Source organism: Danio aesculapii, chromosome 7 (assembly GCF_903798145.1).
Source record: "Danio aesculapii chromosome 7, fDanAes4.1, whole genome shotgun sequence".
Taxonomy (NCBI): domain Eukaryota; kingdom Metazoa; phylum Chordata; class Actinopteri; order Cypriniformes; family Danionidae; genus Danio; species Danio aesculapii.
Window position 1 is genome coordinate 38,882,297 of NC_079441.1, and position 21,172 is coordinate 38,903,468.

At 34.8% G+C, this 21,172-nt stretch overlaps 1 protein-coding gene across 2 annotated transcripts in view; it reads left to right on the plus strand.

Moving 5' to 3' along the window:
- sorcs2 (sortilin-related VPS10 domain containing receptor 2) overlaps positions 1 to 21,172 on the plus strand; it is a 309,469-nt gene that overhangs the window by 276,741 nt on the left and 11,556 nt on the right. For both annotated transcript variants that reach the window (XM_056461897.1, XM_056461898.1), the window contains exons 12-21: positions 578 to 654; positions 1,051 to 1,142; positions 4,614 to 4,721; positions 7,240 to 7,360; positions 10,032 to 10,165; positions 10,343 to 10,471; positions 15,871 to 16,042; positions 16,947 to 17,133; positions 18,290 to 18,423; positions 18,719 to 18,842. In XM_056461897.1, coding sequence (XP_056317872.1) covers positions 578 to 654; positions 1,051 to 1,142; positions 4,614 to 4,721; positions 7,240 to 7,360; positions 10,032 to 10,165; positions 10,343 to 10,471; positions 15,871 to 16,042; positions 16,947 to 17,133; positions 18,290 to 18,423; positions 18,719 to 18,842 — 1,278 coding nt within the window. The remainder of the gene's footprint in view (positions 1 to 577; positions 655 to 1,050; positions 1,143 to 4,613; positions 4,722 to 7,239; positions 7,361 to 10,031; positions 10,166 to 10,342; positions 10,472 to 15,870; positions 16,043 to 16,946; positions 17,134 to 18,289; positions 18,424 to 18,718; positions 18,843 to 21,172) is intronic.

Genomic DNA, 21,172 nt, shown 5'->3' on the forward strand with positions numbered 1-21,172 from the left:
AGTTTATGCCTAATGTTTTCTTATCAGATAAAAAGTTTATCCTACTGAGTTGTGCGCATACATTTTTAATGCTTATTTTCAGAATGTATGTGCATCTTGGTGTTACCATTAAACCCTTTTTGATGCGATATTGAAAATGTGCATAAAAGTAGGTGGATGGAAACACAGCACTGACTAGATCTCTCTTGACGTCACTTACTAACAAACATGATTAGTTTAGAGCCCCTCAGCCTCTACTTTAAAAAGAGTTATCAATGAAGTGCAGCTTGTTTTCAGCCCATAAATGATAGTCTCTATCAAAACCCAGTTTCTCTTGCCATTATTGCACACTCTCTTTCTCAGTAAAATGTTCAGTTCTAACTAGTTGTAAGTCTTTGATCCGCAACAGCCTCCAGTTTTTTTCCCAGTCATGTTCTCTTTATATGTAACTCGCTCACGTCTACTCCTCCCTCGCTCTTAAATCAAACAAAGTGAAGAAAATTGCTGCTTCGCCTCAAGTTAAACAAGAGCCAAATTAAAGATGCTCTCTCTGTCTCTGTGTTTTTGTGAAGATGTTCTGTCTGAATCTTCTCTTCAGGTAACCTCGGCTCTCAGCTGGTGGAGTATAAAGAGGAGATGTACATCACGGCAGACTGTGGCAAGACCTGGAGACAGGTGAGACTGAACTCAAAGACAACACTAATGATCTGCAAGCTAGTTTTTGCAGTGATTATTCGCTGTCTGAAAAATGTCTTGTTCTGTGACTTGTCACGACGCTTGAGCTTTGCTATTATTTAACACCCACCTTTCCCTGCAGACTGGGTTGGGTTTGTTCTTTGAGTTCTCTCTTTCTCATGTCCTCATTCTGCCCAATTTCATCTGACACCCTCTCATTTGCTAGCGTTTCAGGCCTCAGTATGTGGCAGACTCATTTGTCTGTCTTAATGTCCTTTCTGTGATTTCCAGGATTGTTGCTGCCTCTCATTTGCTCAACTGCATTTTTCTGTACCGACGCTGATTCTTGATTATTACAGTGATGATGATTGACTTTAAATGGCTTTATTTCTTTAGGTTTTTGAAGAAGAGCATCACATTCTCTATCTGGATCATGGTGGTGTCATTGTAGCCATTAAGGACACCTCAATCCCTTTAAAAATACTTAAGTAAGTCGTTTTTCTGTAATATAATGTCTGGACATATAATATTGTTAGAGGAGGATAAAGTGCACAAAATGAGCACCCAAAAGTAGATACTCTACTAAAAAAGCTACTCCAGTAAATGCGTAAAGTCTTTCTTTAGTTTTTTACTTAAAAACAAACTTGGTTTTAAATGTACCTAAGCATTAAAAGTAAAAATTGCTCATTGATATTTTTATATTCATTCATTTTTTATTCAGCTTAGTCTCTGATTTATCAGGGGTCAAGACTGCAGAATGAACTGCCAGCTTATCCAGCATATGTTTTACAATGAGGATGCCCTTCCAGCCACAACCCAGCACTGGGAAACACCCATACACTTTCGCATTTACACACACACTCATGCACTACGGCCAATTTAGTTTATTCAATTCACCTATAGCGCATGTCTTTGGAGCACCTGGAGGAAACTCACGTTAACATAGGGAGAACATGCAAACTCCACACAGAAATGCCAACTGATCCACCCGGGACTCTAACCAGTGACCTTTTTTTCTGTGAGGCGACAGTGCTAACCATCCTGCCACCCTGATGTTTTATAGTTTTATGTTATTTATTTATAATTGAATTATTTGACATATACACTGATAACCATACTGATAATTAATGATAATTAAAGTTTGCAAACAAGTAAAAATACAAAACAAAATGAACACAAAATATAAATGAGTGCTGAAAAATGTAAATATATACTAATATAAAAAGGTAACGCAGAAAAAAAGGTGTTAGCATTTTATGATAAACATTATACTAGCTTTATATCCGAGATAGTTTTGTGTCTGTTATGTTCTACACCTGTGGGTAAAATGCATGAGCATTCATTTGTGTCATTTTAAAAATGGAAAATATCTCACCCATTACTGTTATTCTTGCGCATTTAAACCTTTAGGATTTCTTTCTTCTGTTGAACACAAAGGAAGATATTTTGAAGAATGTTTGTTGCTGGCACCCAATGAATTTCATATTAAAAAAAAAATTAATTAATTTAAATGGAAGTTAGTGGATGCCACCTACAAGCTTTTTTTCAAAATGTCTACTTCTAGCAGAAGAAAGAAACTCGGTAACACTTTATAATAACTACACACTCTAAATAATCTTTTAAGCATTAGCAAATAGTGAATTCATTATTTGTTAAGTATTAACTTTACATTAATAGGCGTTAGTAAGCATTTTATAAATACAGCTACAAATGTTGTATTCTTGACTTATAAGCACATTTTGGTGTGCTTAATAATTGTACTTTCATACTTTGTTAATGAGACATTTTTCTTTACTAAATTAAGTATCACATTATTTACAAACCAGTTGTATTTAAGAGTAGTTGTGGGTTTTTAAAGATATTTCCGAATGAGTTAGTAAATGATTATTAAACTATTCATATCAACATTTCTATATTATTATTCAGGCATATAGCAATAGTTAATTTCTATGTTAATAAATGCTTTATTTATTCAACTTCATCCAGTTTTGTGACCTAAAGTGAGGACTATTTATGCTTTATAAATCCCCTATAAATGACAATTAAAGGCTCAGTATCAAATGAACAATAAATCTGTTCAATATTATCTAAAAAGTAAAATTACTGTAAAGTTTAAACATTGCTGAATAACAGGAGTGTCAAAATATAACACAAATTTGGATAAAACAACAACAATATAATAATTTAACAATATATCATGATACAACATTTTAATGTTGTTTTGAGATGTTTAAACTGCACAGAAATAATTCATTCATTCATTCATTTTCTTGTCGGCTTAGTCCTTTTATTAATCCGGGGTCGCCACAGCGAAATGAACCGCCAAATTATCCAGCACCAATTATGATATGGGGATTGTTAGGAGGCCATGATGGACGAAGGCCAGTGGGCAGATTTGGCCAGGATGCCAGGGTTAAACCCCTACTCTTATTCAAAGAACATCCTTTTAATGACCACAGAGAGTCCGGACCTCGGTTTAACGTGTCATCCGAAAGACAGCGCTAACTGAGCAGTATAAAGTCCCTGTCACTATACTGGGGCATTAGTACCCACACAGACCATGGGTTGAGAGCCCCCTGCTGGCCTCACTAACACCACTTCCGGCAGCAACCTACTGTAGCTTTCCCATGTGGTCTCCCATCCATGTACTGACCGGGCGCAGCCCTGCTTAGCTTCAGTGGGCCACCATGTGAGTTGCAGAGAGCTAGCTGCCAGTTAAGTACAGTAGTAAAGTTAATTCATTTGCATGCATTCAAACTCAAAAGCTCAACTAAACCCAAATGTGCACAGTTGCTAACATGATAAACAGAGCAGTTAACATAGGAAATAGGGTTAGACTAGTATAAAAAGCAAGAATTCAAGACTTTCCCTCCCTGATTCTTACTGACCTGATTGGGCTCTGGTAATCCTTTTGAATGAGTGCTTTAAGAAGCTCAGTTGGCATTGGAGGGTTCTTCAGACCACCCTGAGCAGACCAAAACTGCACTCAGTCAGCCTCGTACCCACACAAAATAAAGTGATTCAAACATGTTCACCTCGCTCCTCAAATGTGAGTAAAAAGGAATCCTATATGAAGATCAAAGAGAAAATCATTACCATCTCTCACATAAGCCTTGAAGGCTTCATCGGTCTTGAGTTTTGGCAGAGCAAACACCCGCTTCTGTCAGTATAAGACTAAGAGCTTGTAGTGCTTATGCTGGCTTGTAATCTGCAAACTCTCACATTTCACCTTGTGAAAATCAGCACCGACTGACTGACTGATTTTTATTTTAGACGACAGGAAGTTCAGGAAGTTTATAATAAGAGAAGTAGCATTCAGAAGATGTTTTCTTTTAAATATAGATATTTTCATTTTCCTTTGTGATTATTTTATTTTATTTTTTATTTATAATTTTTTTTTTTTACAATATTAAAAAACAGTCCAATAATAGTTGGAGCAAACCATCACAAACAAACTGGAAAAGATCAATCTATCTTCTATCTGCGTTCTGAATGATTTTGAGATATTGAGCTTCAAAGTTTTTGCATTCCATAGCAGACAGTATGTGTGTAGCATTTTTTTTTAATAAAAAGTCCTAAAATGTAAACAACTTATAAAAAAAATCCTATAAAGTAAATAAGTTGTCATTTAATAAGAATATGACAATAACTCAATTTTGACAAAAATCAGAATCAGAATCAGAAAGAGCTTTATTGCCAGGTATGTTCAACTTCTACAGTGCAACAGGATAACAGAGACAGGACAAAAAACAGATAATAAATATATTTAAAAATATATAATCTAAATGTTAGATAGAATCTTATAATTCTAAGGTGACGATATATTGCATGTACAGTATATAACATACATGTATTTGGGCACTCTATGAATAAATTATAATCTATAAAAGTATGCCTATTATTAATAGTGCAAACATACATGATACTCACATGCATGATGATTGCATAATTTGCCTCAGATTCAGCATAGATGAAGGACGAACGTGGAGCATCCACAACTTCACCAGCACTTCTGTGTTTGTGGACGGACTTCTGAGTGAACCTGGAGACGAGACACTGGTTATGACGTGAGTATCAGTTCTTTCTCTTTTAAAAAAAATTCTATTAGCCAACTTTAAAGTAATAGTTTATTGAAAAAGAAGACTCTGTTAACATATACTCACCCTCATATCAACAAGCCTGTTTTACTTTCTTCTGTGGAACAAACTCCATCATCTATGCAGCTTCAGTTGTGTCGCTTTACTGCCATTCATAAATCCTCTCCTTTGGCCTCAGTTAAGTGTCCATTGTATGCACACTTCAGTATCTCGGGTTCTCTGGGTTTGCCATTAATGGCTAGGACTTTTTTGAGTAAAACATTTTTGTTAAGTAGTAGAAGTATGGTTTATTGACCTTGAAAGAATAAAAAAATACAAATAAAAAATATGTTATGGACATTTAAGCATTGGTGTTTTCATTTATACTAACTATTATATTATTATTAGACTTTATTTTTTCCAGAACTGCCCTTCATTGGTCACATACATTTTTTTGCCTACTGAATAATAGGAAAGTATGAGATTTCAAATGCAGCCAAAGAGTCATCATAATAACAATAACAATAATAATAATTTCTTACATTTATATAGCGCTTTTCTGGACACTCAACGTGCTTTACAGATTGGGGGGATTCTCCTCATCCACCACCAGTGTGTAGCATCCACGTGGATGACATGACGGCAGCCATATTGCGCCAGACCGCAGACCACACGCCAGCTGATTGGTGGAGAGGAGACAGAGTGATGAAGCCAATTATGATATGGGGATGGTCAGGAGGCCATGATGTACAGAGGCCAGTGGGCACATTAGGTTAACCCCTACTCTTTTTAAAAGACATCCTGGGATTTTAAACAACCACAGAGAGTCAGGACCTCGGTTTAACGTCTCATCTGAAAAACAGTGCTCACTGAGCAAAATATAGTCCCCTTCACTATACTGGGGTGGTAGGACCCACACAGACCACAGGTTGAGCACCCCCTGCTGGCCTCACTAACACCTTTTCTGGCAGCAACCTAGCTTTCCCATGTGGTCTCCTATCCAGGTACTGACCGGGTACAGCACTGCTTGGCTTCAGTGGGCAACCATGCGAGAGTTGCAGAGAGCTAGCTGCTGGCTAGTCATAGGGTCCTGTATTGTTTTAGATCAGTTTAGCATTTAATAGTATGGTTTAAAACTGCCATAAAGTGTTGTAATTGATGAGTTGTTGTTGTTTTTTTATAAGATGGCTTCAAATAATTTGCAGAAACAGTACATTTTCTAACCTATTAAGTCACTGTGTATTATTTTTATTTATATGGCTATTAGGTTATAATAATATACATTTTCTTTTCCTTGCTCTTAGTGATTTTGTTTGTGATGTTTAAGCTTGACTGCCTTGGAATTATGAAGAAAGAGCAACTTTCAAACTTTATAATAATAATAATAATGAATTTTATTTAAAGGTGCCTTTCTTGAAACTCAAAGTCCCTGTACAAGACAGCAAGAACAGTCAGTTCAAATAAAAACGCTATATAAAAGTCAATAGAATACAATAATAATAATCTTTTTTAAAAAGTTAAAGAGAGTAAGCCGCTCTCAACAGATGTGTTTTGAGTTTAGATTTAAATCGTAAAAGACAGTTTAGATTATGGAGATCAGGAGGATGTGAATTCCAAAACTGCAGAGCAAAGCGGCTGAAGGCCATGATGACAAGGCAGAAAGGGGGAAAGTGAAGTTAATGGAAGAAGAAGACCTGAGTATATCACAAACTTCAGACCTTTAGTCTATCACAAGCTGAATATTCCTATTTAACTAAGTAAAGCACTTCACTCTTATTCTTATTTGCCAAAAAGCACATTTTATTTTTATGATGGGTCCACACAAGTAAAAATAAACATTTCACCATTTCTAAAGATGTATAATTTTATATTGTAAAATTAAATGTTGTTTTATATGTATATTTTCTGAAAATATGTCTATTTTCCCATTGCCAGCCATAGAGTAGCCTTCAGGTGGTTAATAAATTTGGACAAAGACCATGGTAAAGCTAAATTGAATGAATATATCCTACTGTATGTCAGATATGAGTGCTGACAGTTTAAAGCATTTTTAATTGTTCCTGACACCCGTGCAGTAAATTTCAAAACCACAGATGCAGGGTTCCACCTTGTGGTGGTGAACAGTTCTTTATTTGGCATTAAATGGAGAGCATCTTCCCATAGACCCAAAACAGCAGGTGGTCCCTGTATTATAAAGAGGCTGCCCTGTTCATAAAGGCGATGAGAGATTCAAAGGCCTCAATTAAAAAGGCCTCTGCTCATTAGGAACACACCGCTGATGACTGGGTTATTCGTTTGCTGATCTCAAGATGCTTAATTGGATATAGAATGTGTTGTGATTCAAAGTCAAGGTTACACTCCAATAGTCTCGTGTTCAGTGAAGGGGATGAATGACTTTGTTTCAGTGAATGATTTTTATTGTTTTGTCACAGATTGGTGGATAATGTTTATGGATTAAGGGCCAGATGAAGGCTTATGTCTATTTATGTTTGTTTACTGATGTGAACAGGGTGTTTGGCCACATAAGTTACCGTTCAGACTGGGAGCTGGTGAAGGTGGATTTCCGGCAGTCATTTCCCAGACAGTGCACAGAAGCTGATTACGACTCCTGGAAGCTCACTGACCTACAGGTAATATCACGCTGTCTTTATGACTGAGCTTTCAACAAGTTTCTGCTCATCAAATACAAGCCAAAAATACAACAACAAAAAATGTCGCAATTTTTTACAGCCCTGTTTCTCATGTACATACTATGCACTTATCATAGTTATTACATAAAGTGTATAATGACTAGGTACTACCCCTCAACTTAACCTCAACCTATATAGCTGTAACTGATTATTTCTGTCATAAGCAGACTGTAAGTACATGTTAAAGGTTTAGTTCACCCAAAAATGAAACTTCAGTTATTAATTACTAAACACCAGAGACTCATTTTTAGGTTTGATTCGTTTTGGTAACACAAAATACAATGCTTTGGATGAAAACTGAGAGCCTCCTCATCCTCAACAGTCCTGACTCTTTCAAAGTCCAGAAAGGTGTCAAAAAACATTCTCAAAACAGACCATATGCCTTCAGTGGTTCAATGTAAATATCACCAAGCTAAGAAAATACCTTGGTGTGCTCACATACAACAAAAATATTGACTTCTCCTCAGTGTCAGTATATTGTGCGTGTTTACATTTAGTCATTTAGCAGACGCTTTTATCCAAAGCGACATACAAATGAGGACAAGGAAGCAATTTACACAACTATAAGAGCAGCAGTGAACAAGTGCTATAGACAAGTTTCAGGTGTGTAAAGTCTAAGAAGCAAAGCTTTAGTAAAAATTTTTTTTTTTTTTTTTTTTTTTTTGGAAAGAGAGAGAGAGAGAGGGCACAGTTAGTGGTATAGCCAGAGAGGCAGTTGCAGATTAGGAAGGAAAGTGGAGACTAAACAGTTGAGTTTTTAGTCGTTTCTTGAAGACAGCAAGTGACTGCTGTTCTGATGTAGTTAGGGAGTTCATTCCACCAACTGGGCAGATTGAATGTGAGAGTTCGGGAAAGTGATTTCTTCCCTCTTTGGGATGGAACAACGAGGCGACGTTCATTCACAGAACGCAAGTTTCTGGAGGGCACATATATCTGCAGAAGTGAGAGCAGATATGAAGGAGCCAAGCTAGAGGTCACTTTGTAAGCAAACATCAGAGCTTTGAATTTGATGCGGGCAGCAACTGGCAGCCAGTGCAAACGGGTGAGTAGCGGAGTGACATGTGCTCTTTTGGATTCATCAAAGACCACTCGTGCTGCTGCGTTCTGAAGCAGCTGAAGAGGTTTGATAGAACTAGCTGGTAGCCCGGCTAGCAGAGAGTTGCAATAGTCCAGTTTGGAGAGGACAAGAGCTTGAACAATGAGTTGAGGTGTATGTTCAGATAGGAAGGGTCGGACCTTTCTGATGTTGTAGAGTGCGAATCTGCAAGATCGAGCAGTTCTAGAAATGTGGTCAGAGAAGTTCAGTTGGTCATCAATTGTTACTCCAAGGCTTTTTACCATTTTGGATGCAGTGATGGTTGCTCCGTCCATCTGGATTGAAAAGTTATGGTGAAGAGTCGGGTTGGCAGAAACTTCAAGCATTTCCGTTTTCGTGAGGTTAAGCTGGAGATGATGATCTTTCATCCAGTGTGAAATGTCTGACAGGCAGGCTGAAATGCGAGCTGGAACCGAGGGATCGTCAGGGTGAAAAGAGAGGTATAGCTGGGTGTCATCAGCATAGCAGTGGTAGGAAAAACCATGTTTCTGGATGACTGTTCCTAAAGATGCCGTGTTCATGATGTACACCCCGGATATCACTATATACTGTTTGAAACAAAGCATAGGTGCATCTGAGGTAATGCGCTCCCTATACTGACACTGAGAAGAAGAAAATGTTAAATAGTTAATGTTAAATGTTAAATAAGTCATTATTTTTGGTTTATTTTTTATTTTTTTGTGGAAAAAAAGTATTCTCGTAGCTTGGTAATATTACGATTGACCCACTGACAGCATATGATCTGTTTTGAAGATGATTAATGTTTTCTGGACTTTAAATTTCCTCAGGACAGGACATTGCTAGCTATAGAGCATTCAGATTTCACCTTGCATATCTTTATTTGTATCTAAAGAACAAAGGTCTCATGGCTATTTAACAACATGGGGACGAATAATTTATAGGGTATATGCACTTCCAGTGAACTGTATGCCATTACAAAATTGGCATGTTTAAGGTCTGTTTTCTTTAAAAATCTCCACTGGCTGAGTGGTATCCAATATAAAGTGGGTATTAGAATGTACAACAAGCACTGCATTAAGTTACATTTTCCCCGCCATGTCTTTAAAATATGAAAATTTTTTTTACCCCAGTATTTTCAATGGAGCTTCTACGCTAGCCTACAAATCCTTATGGCCGTGTGCATGTAAACGGCTTTTCATCTCGATTTACACTTGAGCAACTAAATGAACGCTGAAGACTATTTAATTGATTATATTTTAATTACAACATCGGTGCTGTAAAAGGAACCTTATGAAATGGAAAAAAGTCATTAACCGTTCACTGTAAGTTTACCAGTATGGGAAGAAACACTAGCTCTGCATATACCCTATTACATCATTGTAATTTTTGGCTAAACTAACCCTTTATGTGAAGCACAGTCAAAATTATAATTAAACATAAACCTCAAAACAGTAATAAATTAGTTGTCTCTGTTATGGTAATAAATGGTAATTTAGGTTTTGAATCAGTTTACCACTCCACGAATGTAAATGCATGACATGTTTTCTCCTACAGGGAGAGAAATGCATCATGGGCCAGGAGCGAGTTTACAGGAGGAGGAAAGAAACATCATTCTGCATTAAAGGGAAAAGCTATACATCAGCGTTAACATCCAAACCTTGCCCTTGCTCAGAGAAAGACTTCACCTGGTAGGAAACAGAGAGATAACCTTTGCACACTTCAAGTTAATTGCAATCAAACACTGACATCTTTGCTTTAGCTTTGAGTCCTGACTTCATTTTCAAACCCCAGTACTGTGCATTGTGAATTAGACCTGGGGCTAAAAATAGAGCTTTACATCTCTCACTCTCTGTGTGTGTTCTCAGTGACTATGGCTTTGAGCGAGCTCCCAGTCTCAGGTTAGAAGGGGATCGCTGTTATCCGGACTTCTGGCATGATCCCGATGCTCCACCTGAAAACTGCCATTTAGGACACAGCTATAAATCTAGCACAGGGTAATGCACAACCACCAACTGCTGTACTTCATGAAATGTATAGGGCATAATCACCATGCTTACAGAATATGTCCATTTTTACACTGAACAAACATGGTAAATGTCAAATTGTGGAAAACATCCACTCATTCATGTTATAGACACCTTAGATGAGCATGCAGGCTTTATTCAGACTGACAGTACTATTAGTAGAATGAGAATCAGAAAGAGCTTTATTGCCAGGTATGTTCACACATATGAGGAATTTGTTTTCGTGACAGAGCTTCCACAGTGCAACAGGATTACAGAGACAGGACAAAAAACAGATAATAAATATATTTTTAAAAAATACAAGTAAGTAGTGAATGCAAATATACAAATTGGCAAGTGTATATACAGGTATAATACTATATACAACGTTATATGAGCAGCTGTTATGTGCAAATTGGCATGTAAAGTGTTGTTAAATAAGTGTATATGTGTATAAAAGTGTATAGCAAGTAGTGATGTTGGTTCCACAATTATTATCATTAAGTGTTCATGAGATGGATTGCCTGAGGGAAGAAAAGTTCAAAGAGGCAGTGTGCTGGGTGTGAGGGGTCCAGAGTGATTTTGGCAGCTCTTTTGCTCGCTCTGTTTGTTTTAAACTTAGAAATATGAAAGCATATTTTAAAACTACTTTTTATGTACTTATATTAAATATGCATTTATATTTTTTCAAAATAAAGGCCTGTAATCAATATTCAGTGGTGTAAAGTAACAAATTACAAAAAGTCAAACTACTGGAATTGAGTTGTTTTTCTCAGAAATTGTAATTTACTAAATAGTTTTAAAAATGTCTACTTTCCCTTGAGTACATTTTTAGTGCAGCATCTGTACTTTTACTCCACTACTTTCCTATAACCTGCAGTCACTACTTTATTTTTTCTTGTCTATGGGGATTAGAAAAATCATTCCTGTGATTCCTGTCCAATCTAATCACACATAGAAGGAAAATCGCATCATAATGAACGACCTCAAAACATGGGCCATTTATAATTGCAGAAAACTGGAAGCATTAAAAGTGTCCAAGAAGACGTTCAAAATTTTTACACACATTGACCGAGAGAGTGTTTAGATGCATGTCACTGATGAGAAGATGACGGATGTTAACTGTATGATGACCGAAATGGCCTTAAACACCCAGCAGGCACAAGACATCAACATGACGTGAGATTGATGTTGTACCCCAACATCGTGGGGATGTTGCATCTTGTTTGGAAATGAAAATCGGCTTGACATTAGGACCCAACATCAGGACAACGTCAATGTCCAACGTCCAACCTAAAATCAACCAAATATTAACGTCTAATGATGTTAGAGCTTGATGTTGTGTGGACGTTACCACTATGACGTCTATCAGATGTTGGATTTCGATTATCATACCTTATGAATAAATGTCAGTATTTTATGTCAATATGACATTGGTTTAAGATGTTGGCTCGATGTTCAATTTTGGTCACTTTCTAACATGACCTAAAATCAACCAGATATCAACGTCATTTGATGTTGTTAGTGGACATCAAAATAGCGTTGTCCTTAGACGGTGGCTAGACATTGAATTTTGGTCACCTGACATCACGAACTAAATTTAATCTAATATTACGGCTTTATGACGTTGTGTGCTTGATGGACAAAAACTAAATGCACTACAGAATGTTACGTTTACACACATCCACAAATTAGATGTAAATGCATCAACTTTTTACAACGTAATACTACTCTTGAGTACTTTTGAAAGGGCTACTTTTTACTCATACTTTGAGTAATATTTACAACAGATACTTTTACTTTACTTGCACTGCCTTTTTAGGCAAGTAATAGTACTTTAACTTAAGTATGACTTTTTCAGTACTCTTTATACTTACTTATATTATACTTAAAGTATACTTAATTTATACTGACAAAAAATCTAAACAAGCCTATTTATAAGTGTACTCAATATTTTGTTTCATATATATTTAAAAGTATTAATTAAGTATTGTAAATTAAATGTTTTAAAATAAGCTTCTCCTGCTCACCAAAGCTGCATTTATTTAATCAAAAATACAGTACCAATTGTAAAATTGTGAAACATTATTGCGCTATAAAATAACTGTTCAAAAGTAGTTTAATTGTGAATTAATTTAATTTAATAATTAATTCCAGTGATTTTTAAGATGAATTTTCAGATTCATTATGCCAGTCTTCAGAGTCACATGATCCTTCAGAAATCACTCTAATGTTAATAATAGTTATTATTCAAACATTCATTTATTCATTTTCTTTTCGGCTGAGTCCTTTTATTAATCATAGGTCACAAATTTAACCTTTTTTTAACATTTAATAAATGCTGCCTTGATGAACAGAATAATTTTCTTATAAAAAAACATAAAAGAAACTGACATTTGACCAGTAGTATATTAATTCAATATTTATTTAATTGTTATTATCACACGTGTAATATCAGTCGTCCAAACACATTAATTTTGCATCATATCCACTTTTCAAGTTGAGATGTCAAAAAGTGTTTCCAGGTGTAGTAGAGTAGTCTCTACTCTGTGGTGAATACAATCTTAGCCATAACAGCACAATTCAATTAAAGCCAAGCTTTTAAAAAGTCACAGTGGACACTACAGTCTCCAGACTCCCAGTGTCCCAGACAGCAATATTTTATTGATTTCTAAAAGATGAATTGCTGTCTGGCCAGCTCAGATTTCACAGTGGAGATAAAGGTTAGAATCATGACTTTCCATTCAAATTACAGCATACCACAAGTGTATATTAGCACCTTTTATTGTTTGCTTCTGGCATCTCCTACAGATGTACAGTGGCCGAGAGTACTCAGACACGCTGCAAGACACATGCAAATCAAAAAACACTAACAACATTGAGAAAACATCGGTTTGACATATGCACACAAATTCTGCCAACACATGGAAATACAGAAATGTGCTGCAAAAAGCACAAACCACAATGAAAATGTGTTATGGCCCCCCCAAAAAGTGATGAACCCACAAACTTTTTATTTTTAATTTAAAAACGTATTATTAGAAATTGCTATATTTGGGTAATCTCGTTCTCTGCTGGATTATAATGTGTCCATACAAAGCACCATCATTTATGGAATGATTATTGCTAAGAGTGTCATTCTAAAACTGTGGAAATCAGATTCTATATTCCTCAATTTAAGACATGGTTAACTTATCACACTCAAATATTGCAAATGGAAAGAGTCCGTTATGGAGTTATTAATAATCTTGATAAGTTTTACAATATATGGCAACCATTTCTCGACCACCTGGACCAATATACTGTAATGCAGATTCTGAGCAGCAGTGTAATGCTTAATATGCTCACTACCCCTATTGACTGCCTCCTTGTATTTTCATTAAAACCATTTATATGCGTTAATTGTTTTTTAATAATAACTTGATTTTTTTATTTATTGTATTAATTATTTTATTATTTTCCCAGTGATGGGTTGCAGCTGGAAGGGCATCCGCTGCGTAAAACATGTGCTGGATAAGTTGGTGGATCATTCCGCTGTGGTGACCCCGGATTAATAAAGGGTCTAAGCCGAAAAGAAAATAAATGAATTAATTTATTTTATTATTTATTTTTCTTTATCTTTATTATTATTAGCATTATTTTCTTTGTATTATCATGCCCATTTCTTGTATTTTTTTTATTGTTGTTGTGTTGTTTGATAATTCAGGGAAAATGTCAAACTAACAAAAACACTTGGTAAAAGAAATGTTTTATTTAACATAGTTGTATAATTTGTTAGATTATTAGAGCTTAAAAATACTATTAACAAGGAACTTTATGACCACAATGTTAAAATAAACAAAAAACATCTCTCAGATCTCCAACAACACAGAAAGCAGCCAGGCTCATCACTTTTTGAAGTCCCCCAATGCCACATTTTTCTGTATTTGCATGTGTAATTTTCTGTATTTGCAATTTGCTATCAAATTGCTGATGTTGATCTTGTTAATTTTTTTCTATTTGCATGTTTTTTTCTTTACTAGCAGCATATTTGAGCTCTCTACACCAGTGGTTCACAAACTTTTTAGCCCGCGACCCCCAAAATAACAATGCCAGTGACTCGCAACCCCCAATATCCTCTAAGGTGGTTATAAATATATAAACGGCGAACAATAGGCCCAAGTCTATTCATCGTTTAAACGTGAGTGCTGTAAAGTTGTCAGAAAGTTTAAGTGGTTACAAAGCCATAAAATCAATGTTCTGCGTCTGACGCTATTGCTGTGTATTTAATATAACATAATCACCATAGGAGTTGCAAAAACAATTGAAAGGCTGATGGTTTTTTTATTTGCATGTTGTTGTTTTAATGTACTTTTAATGTCTACTTTTTTTTCTTCTGTAGATTAATTGATAACATATGGTAATTCTAATAGTTTAATCAAAATGAATTTGTTTCTTCCCCCAACACCACCCGCATTAGAGATGCATCAGAAAAAAACGGTGGTAATTAGTATGGAGTGAAAAGCAAATGAGCTACATATGATATGTGAAAACTGTAAACAAAATATTACATTTTTCATAATCCTTTTCCACACTGACACACTCTCAGTATTACTGCAGCAACCAATTACATTTACTAGATTAAACAAACAGATTTCACTGCATTGTTAGTATACAAATTAAATGCATAAATTAAATCACACTTGTGTTCATCAATACCATATCAGTAGATTTCCGCAGATTTTTAGCCCATCATTGAGTCTATTTATTTACTTGTATAAATGTGTGTAAAATTTATATTTAACCAGTTTTTAATTATTTTCAGTAATATTATTGACTAATATGAAATGTTCATATGATTTATTTACAATATAGTTTGTAAAGTAATATTTTCTGTCTTTTAGTGGAGATATTATATGAGAGGCTTGCATTGTTTACCAAATAATTGGATCTAATTGGATTTGCATTGTAAACATTGAATAAAAGTTAACTTAAAAGGTATTATTTTTTATTTTATGTATTAAGATTTTTGTTATAAAAATAATTTAGCATAAATTTGCAGATTTTTTACAAAAACCTTTGTAGAAAAAGCAAAAAATGTCCGCAGATTCTATCTGGCCCTATATATCGGTATGTTCTGTAAAGTAGATATAGCAGACTCATTCAGCCAAATCTCAAATAAAAAAAAATTCATTCAAAACAAAGTTGTAAATAGTTTGCTGTTTGTCAGTTTTATGTGAAATCTGACACATTAAATAGATGTTTTTCCACCTCTTGTAACAGATCACCATTGTTATTTAAGTATGCAATGCATCTTATAACTAACAGATTCCATTGAAGACACATGGATTTTTCAGTTTAAAGCAAATAATCAAGTCAAGGCTAACATGTTCTTGTGTTGTCTGTTGAAGTTACCGAAAGGTCATCGCTAATGTTTGTGAGGGTGGCTTGAATAAAGAACAGAGCGCAAAGCAGCATTCCTGCCCTCTGCTGCCCCCTAAAGGCCTGCAGCTGGGTATCAAAGGACAAATGCTGGCAGTGGCTCCTGGAGATGACATCACCTTTATCGTCCATCAAGAACAGGTGAAGTGCATGGATTATTTGTACTTCATAAGGCAAGATACTACAGATGAATAGGATAAAAATTAAATAAACCATATTTCCATAATTAGTTGATTCGATAAGAATTGCAAACATTTTTTTAAATATTCAAATTAAACATTTGCATACATTTCTAGCACAAAAACTGAGGATAACACTTTATTTTGATGGTCCGTTTGTTTAATTTAAGTTACATTGCATCTACATGCCAGCTAATTCTAATTACATTATAAGTAGACTGTTAGGTTGGGGTTGGGGTTAGAGTTAGGGTTAGTGTAAGTTGACATGTACTTGCAATGTTTCTTATAGTCAGTTAAATGTCTGTTGAAGGAGCAGTATCAGCAGATATTAAGCAGACAGTCTACTAATACTCAAACAGACCATCAAAATAAAGTGTTACCAAATCTGAACACTGGATGAAGCAAGGTTTCAAATATGTAATTTATTTTTTGACAAATTTGAAAATGAGCTTTGAAAGAGAGATTTTTTTTATTGTGAATCTCTATAATACAGCAAACACACTGGGTTTTTATTACATTCATTTGTGTACTCTTTGTAAAAAACATTGAGAATGTGGAAATGAATGAAACTAAAGCTGCTGAAAGGATGATTTATGGCTCAATGCAGAAAAAAACATATTTAAAAAAGTTTTATAACTGAAATCTACAGATAAAGTTTGACAAAAGAGACACCTAAAAGCCTATTTTGGATGTTTTCTTTACAACAGACTGAAAAAAAAATTCTTTAAAAAAACAAAAACAAAATTGACTGGTGCATTAAAATAGTGCATATTCCTGCAGTGTCTTGAATATTGCGTTTATAATTTGATCAACTTTAGAGAATTTTAGAGATCTTCAACTATGATTGTATTTGTTTCGCTCATCAGGGTGACACCAGCAGCACCAGGTATCAGGTGGATTTAATGGACGGGGTCAGGGCTATATATGAGAACCTAACTGTAACAGATGAACCCATTCAGCACCGTTATGAAAAGCCAGGAGTTTACCGGGTGAATGTGAAGGCTGAAAACTCTGCTGGACACGACCAAGCCATGCTTTATATCCAGGTCACAGGTTGGTGAGGTCTTATAAAATTGGTTAGTGAAGGGGGTTTAAAGTCCCCAAAAAATCTAAACTATCTAACTTTGTGGTGAACGATTCATCTGTGCATGTCAAAAAAAAATGTCCTTCTGATCTTTAAATGAAACCTGAAAATGCACTTTTTTTCAGTTAATTTGTCAGATTACATATATTTTAGGAATTGGGCGTGGGTAACGTAGTTAATCACGCTCCTCCAACTGTCAATTTTGACAACAAACAGAAACGGTGAGCAGGAGGAGTCTGTTAGGAGCACAAAAGAAAAAAGCTGGAAATCTATAACTCGGGACTTTCCTAGTATTTTCTCCTACTAAGGAAGTCAATGGTTAAAAGTTTTCAGCTTTCTTCAGAATATCTTCCTTAGTGTTCAGTACAATAAAGAAACTCATAAAGCTTTGATGCTACTTGAGGGAGAATAAATATTGAGTGCATTTAAAATTTTGGGTGAACTATCCCTTCAAGCAGACAGTCACAGTGTTTTCCAACCCTGTTCCTGAAGGCACACCAACAGTCCACATTTTCAACCTCTCCCTAATCAAACACACCTGAATCATCTTATCATAACATCAGAAGAGACTCCAAAACCTGAAGTTAAAGGGTCAGATAACGGAGACATCCAACATATGTACTGTTGGTGTGCCTCTAGGAACAGGGTTGGGAAACACTGGTCTATAATACTCTAATGATTGCTAGCTCACTGTTTCTCTTTGTTTATATAATCAGAGAACGTTTACAGTACTTGCAGTATCATAAAAAGGACATCAAACAATGAAAGGACAAATACAGCTAATAAATAGGAATATACAATTCAAAATAAAGGTACAGTCAAGTATATATGAAAAAAATAATATAACTAGTGATAATATAAACAGTTCTTAAAGCTTTCTTCTTTAAATAGTCCTTATACCTTAAACATTTAAGCAATATATACATGACAATCAACACAGTTATAAAGTTAATATTATTATTAGAAAATTTACTTCTATCATTATTTCATTTGATCATTTAAAAGAAATTATGAATGCTTGTTATTGTGTTTTATCCACCATACACCGTTTAAGCCATTGCATCCTGGGATAGGCTTAAATCACTATGTTTCTATGTTATCACTATGTTTTCTTCCTTTCTTCAGCTCCTCTACAGGATGTTCATCTGGAGGTTGTCCCAATCGCTGGCCGAAATCAAGATGTAAATCTTACAGCTATAGTGCTTCCCACTGAGGCTAACCTGACTGTGTTTTACTGGTGGATTGGAGACAACATGCAGGTACTCTGTGCTCATTATTAACATTATAGAATATGCTCATTTTTCGGTTTTAGTTTGTGTGTTTATTTCTAAATATTAAAACTATTAAGTAAGGATAGTATGTAAATTCATTGACAAAATTCATCCAAGATTTTGCTTGATGCACCTTTAGAACTGGTTCAAAGCTCAGGATTAATGTTTTAATCTGGACCTTCGTATTATAGATGTTGTAAATTAATTTATTTAAGATGCTTATACTTGAATGTGCTTTTGCTTTAAACAAACGCATCAATTTACAAATATATGATTCTGACAGCCAAAGCTGACCCTGGAGAACAGTCTGATAACAAGGTTTTCTGAGGAAGGTGAAGTTCCTGTGACTGTTCAGGCCTCTAATGGTCGCTCCATGGTGCAGGACAGCAAAACTGTCATTGTTTATGGTAAGCTATAAGATCATATATTCAGTTTTTATATTAATTTCAGTAATGCGATTGACTAATAATGGCGGCACAGTGGCTCAGTGGTTAGCACTGTTGCCTCACAGCAAGAAGGTCGCTGGTTCAAATCCCAGCTGGGCCAGTTGGCATTTCTGTGTGGAGTTTGTATGTTCTCCCTGTGTCTGTGTGTGTTTTCTCTGGGTGCTCCGATTTCCCCCACAGCCTAAAGACATGCGCTATAGGTGAATTGGAAGAACTAAATTGACTGTATTGAATGAGTGTGTGAATGTTAGAGTATATGGGTGTTTTTCAGTAGGGTTGCGGCTGGATAAGCCTCTGCTGCGTAAAACATATGCGGGAATAGTTGGCGGTTCATTTTGCTGTGTCAACCTATGATAAATAAGGGACTAAACCGAAGGAAAAAAAAATGAATGAATGAATGAATGATTGACTAATATGGAAATGTTTATAATTTATTTACAATACAGTTTATAAAGATAAGCTTTTAGTTACTTTACTCTTAAAATCAGTCCGCGTTAATCCACTGATTTTTTTTTTGTTTGTTTTTTTTACAAAATTCTGTGCAGAAATAACAAAAAATGTCTGCAGATTTTATCTGGCCGTCATTACTGATAATGTACTGAGCTGCGTTACACTGGAAAATAGCTTTCATTCCTCCAATTAAAAATATTTAATGTAATAGTTCACATCTAAATTATATCAATTGACCCAATGAAAAATAAATCATTTAAACAATAAAATAACATTTTCTGATTCTGATTCTGAACATTTTCTATCTCCATCAGAGCAATTTTATTTAACCTGGTACAAAGCATATTTGTCTTGTTGAAGAAAGTCAATTAATTTAAATGATCTTTTTGTTCTAAACAAGAAGATATAGCTTTAATCAAAACAACAATTCCCATAAAATGTTCATTCATCCAATTAAGAAAATTAGGGTAATGATTTCACATCGAAGTTTGATCATTTGAGCCAATGAAAAAATAAATCATTTGCCTTAAACAATATTTTTAAGTCCATGAAAGTACAAAGCATATTGAGCTTCTGTTTAATACGCATGCACTGGCCTGTGTGAAGAACCTAAAAATGTTCTTAATCAAAAACATTTATATTTAACTATTTTTTAACTTAAAATACATTACTTGAAAAATAAAACAAATAATATTAAATTGAAATGACATACATTTTTTATTGGATGAAGTACTGCTTGAAATCGTTTTTCAAAAATTATCCTGAATTACTATATTTAGACAAATTATAAATTGATGTACGTTACTGTACTTCAATTTATAAAATTGAATAAATTTATAAAATCTACTGTATAAAAAATGCTTATTATATGGCCTTACTCTTTCTTCTAGCTCTAAACCCAACCCTCACAGGACAACTATGGCAAATTTTGAATGTCAAAAGTAGGATTAAGTAGGATTTTTTTAGCATTTTGAATTATGAGGACAGCATATTATGAGGACAACAAAAATTATGAGGACAACAAAACATGAAAGAGTTCAACTAGGTCATACCCATGTTATTATACAATTTCATGTCCTCTTAAACCACATAAGAAAGGTATTATATACTCTCACACACACACACACACACACACAATAAGTTATGTTATTATACAGGAGAATATTTCAATCACGCTGTAAAATTTATGCTCAAAATGTTTTTCTAATAAATGTGTATGTTTCTGTAATCTTATATTTCATGTTAGTATCTGGTGTTCAGTACACTGAAAAAAATATTAATTGGATTTACAAAAAAGGTTAAGGTAACTGGTTACAAACAATCTATATGGGCTTAATTTAAACAAACAACTTAAATTTAGTAATGTTCAATTAAATTTGTTTGTATAAATTCAGCCCTTATAAATTGTTTGCAACCTGTTACCTTAAAGAAGTTGTAAATCCGAAGAATATTTTTTTTCAGTGTGGCTGTACTGTTTGAGTATTTTCTAGACTCAGTCCACCTAGCATGTGGTCCGAAAAATCAGAGAACACTGGGATCCTGCGACAGTCACAGAGTGTATGATTAAACACAACCATCATTCAGATTTAAACCGTTGTATATCAATGCTAAAGAGTCTAAAGCTTGTACTAATACCACAATCAATGTGCTTAATACTGCTAAATTCCTTCATTCGTGTGAAATTTCAAATGCAGCTGGAGGACTAACTGTACTTCTTACTTGTAATCACAGTGCTAAATTGAACTGAAATATTCATGTGTTTCCAGGGCTGGATTGAATATTTATGAGTGTGGTGTGATAGGATGAGCTCATGCTTGGAAAGCAGAAATGACTCAGAGACA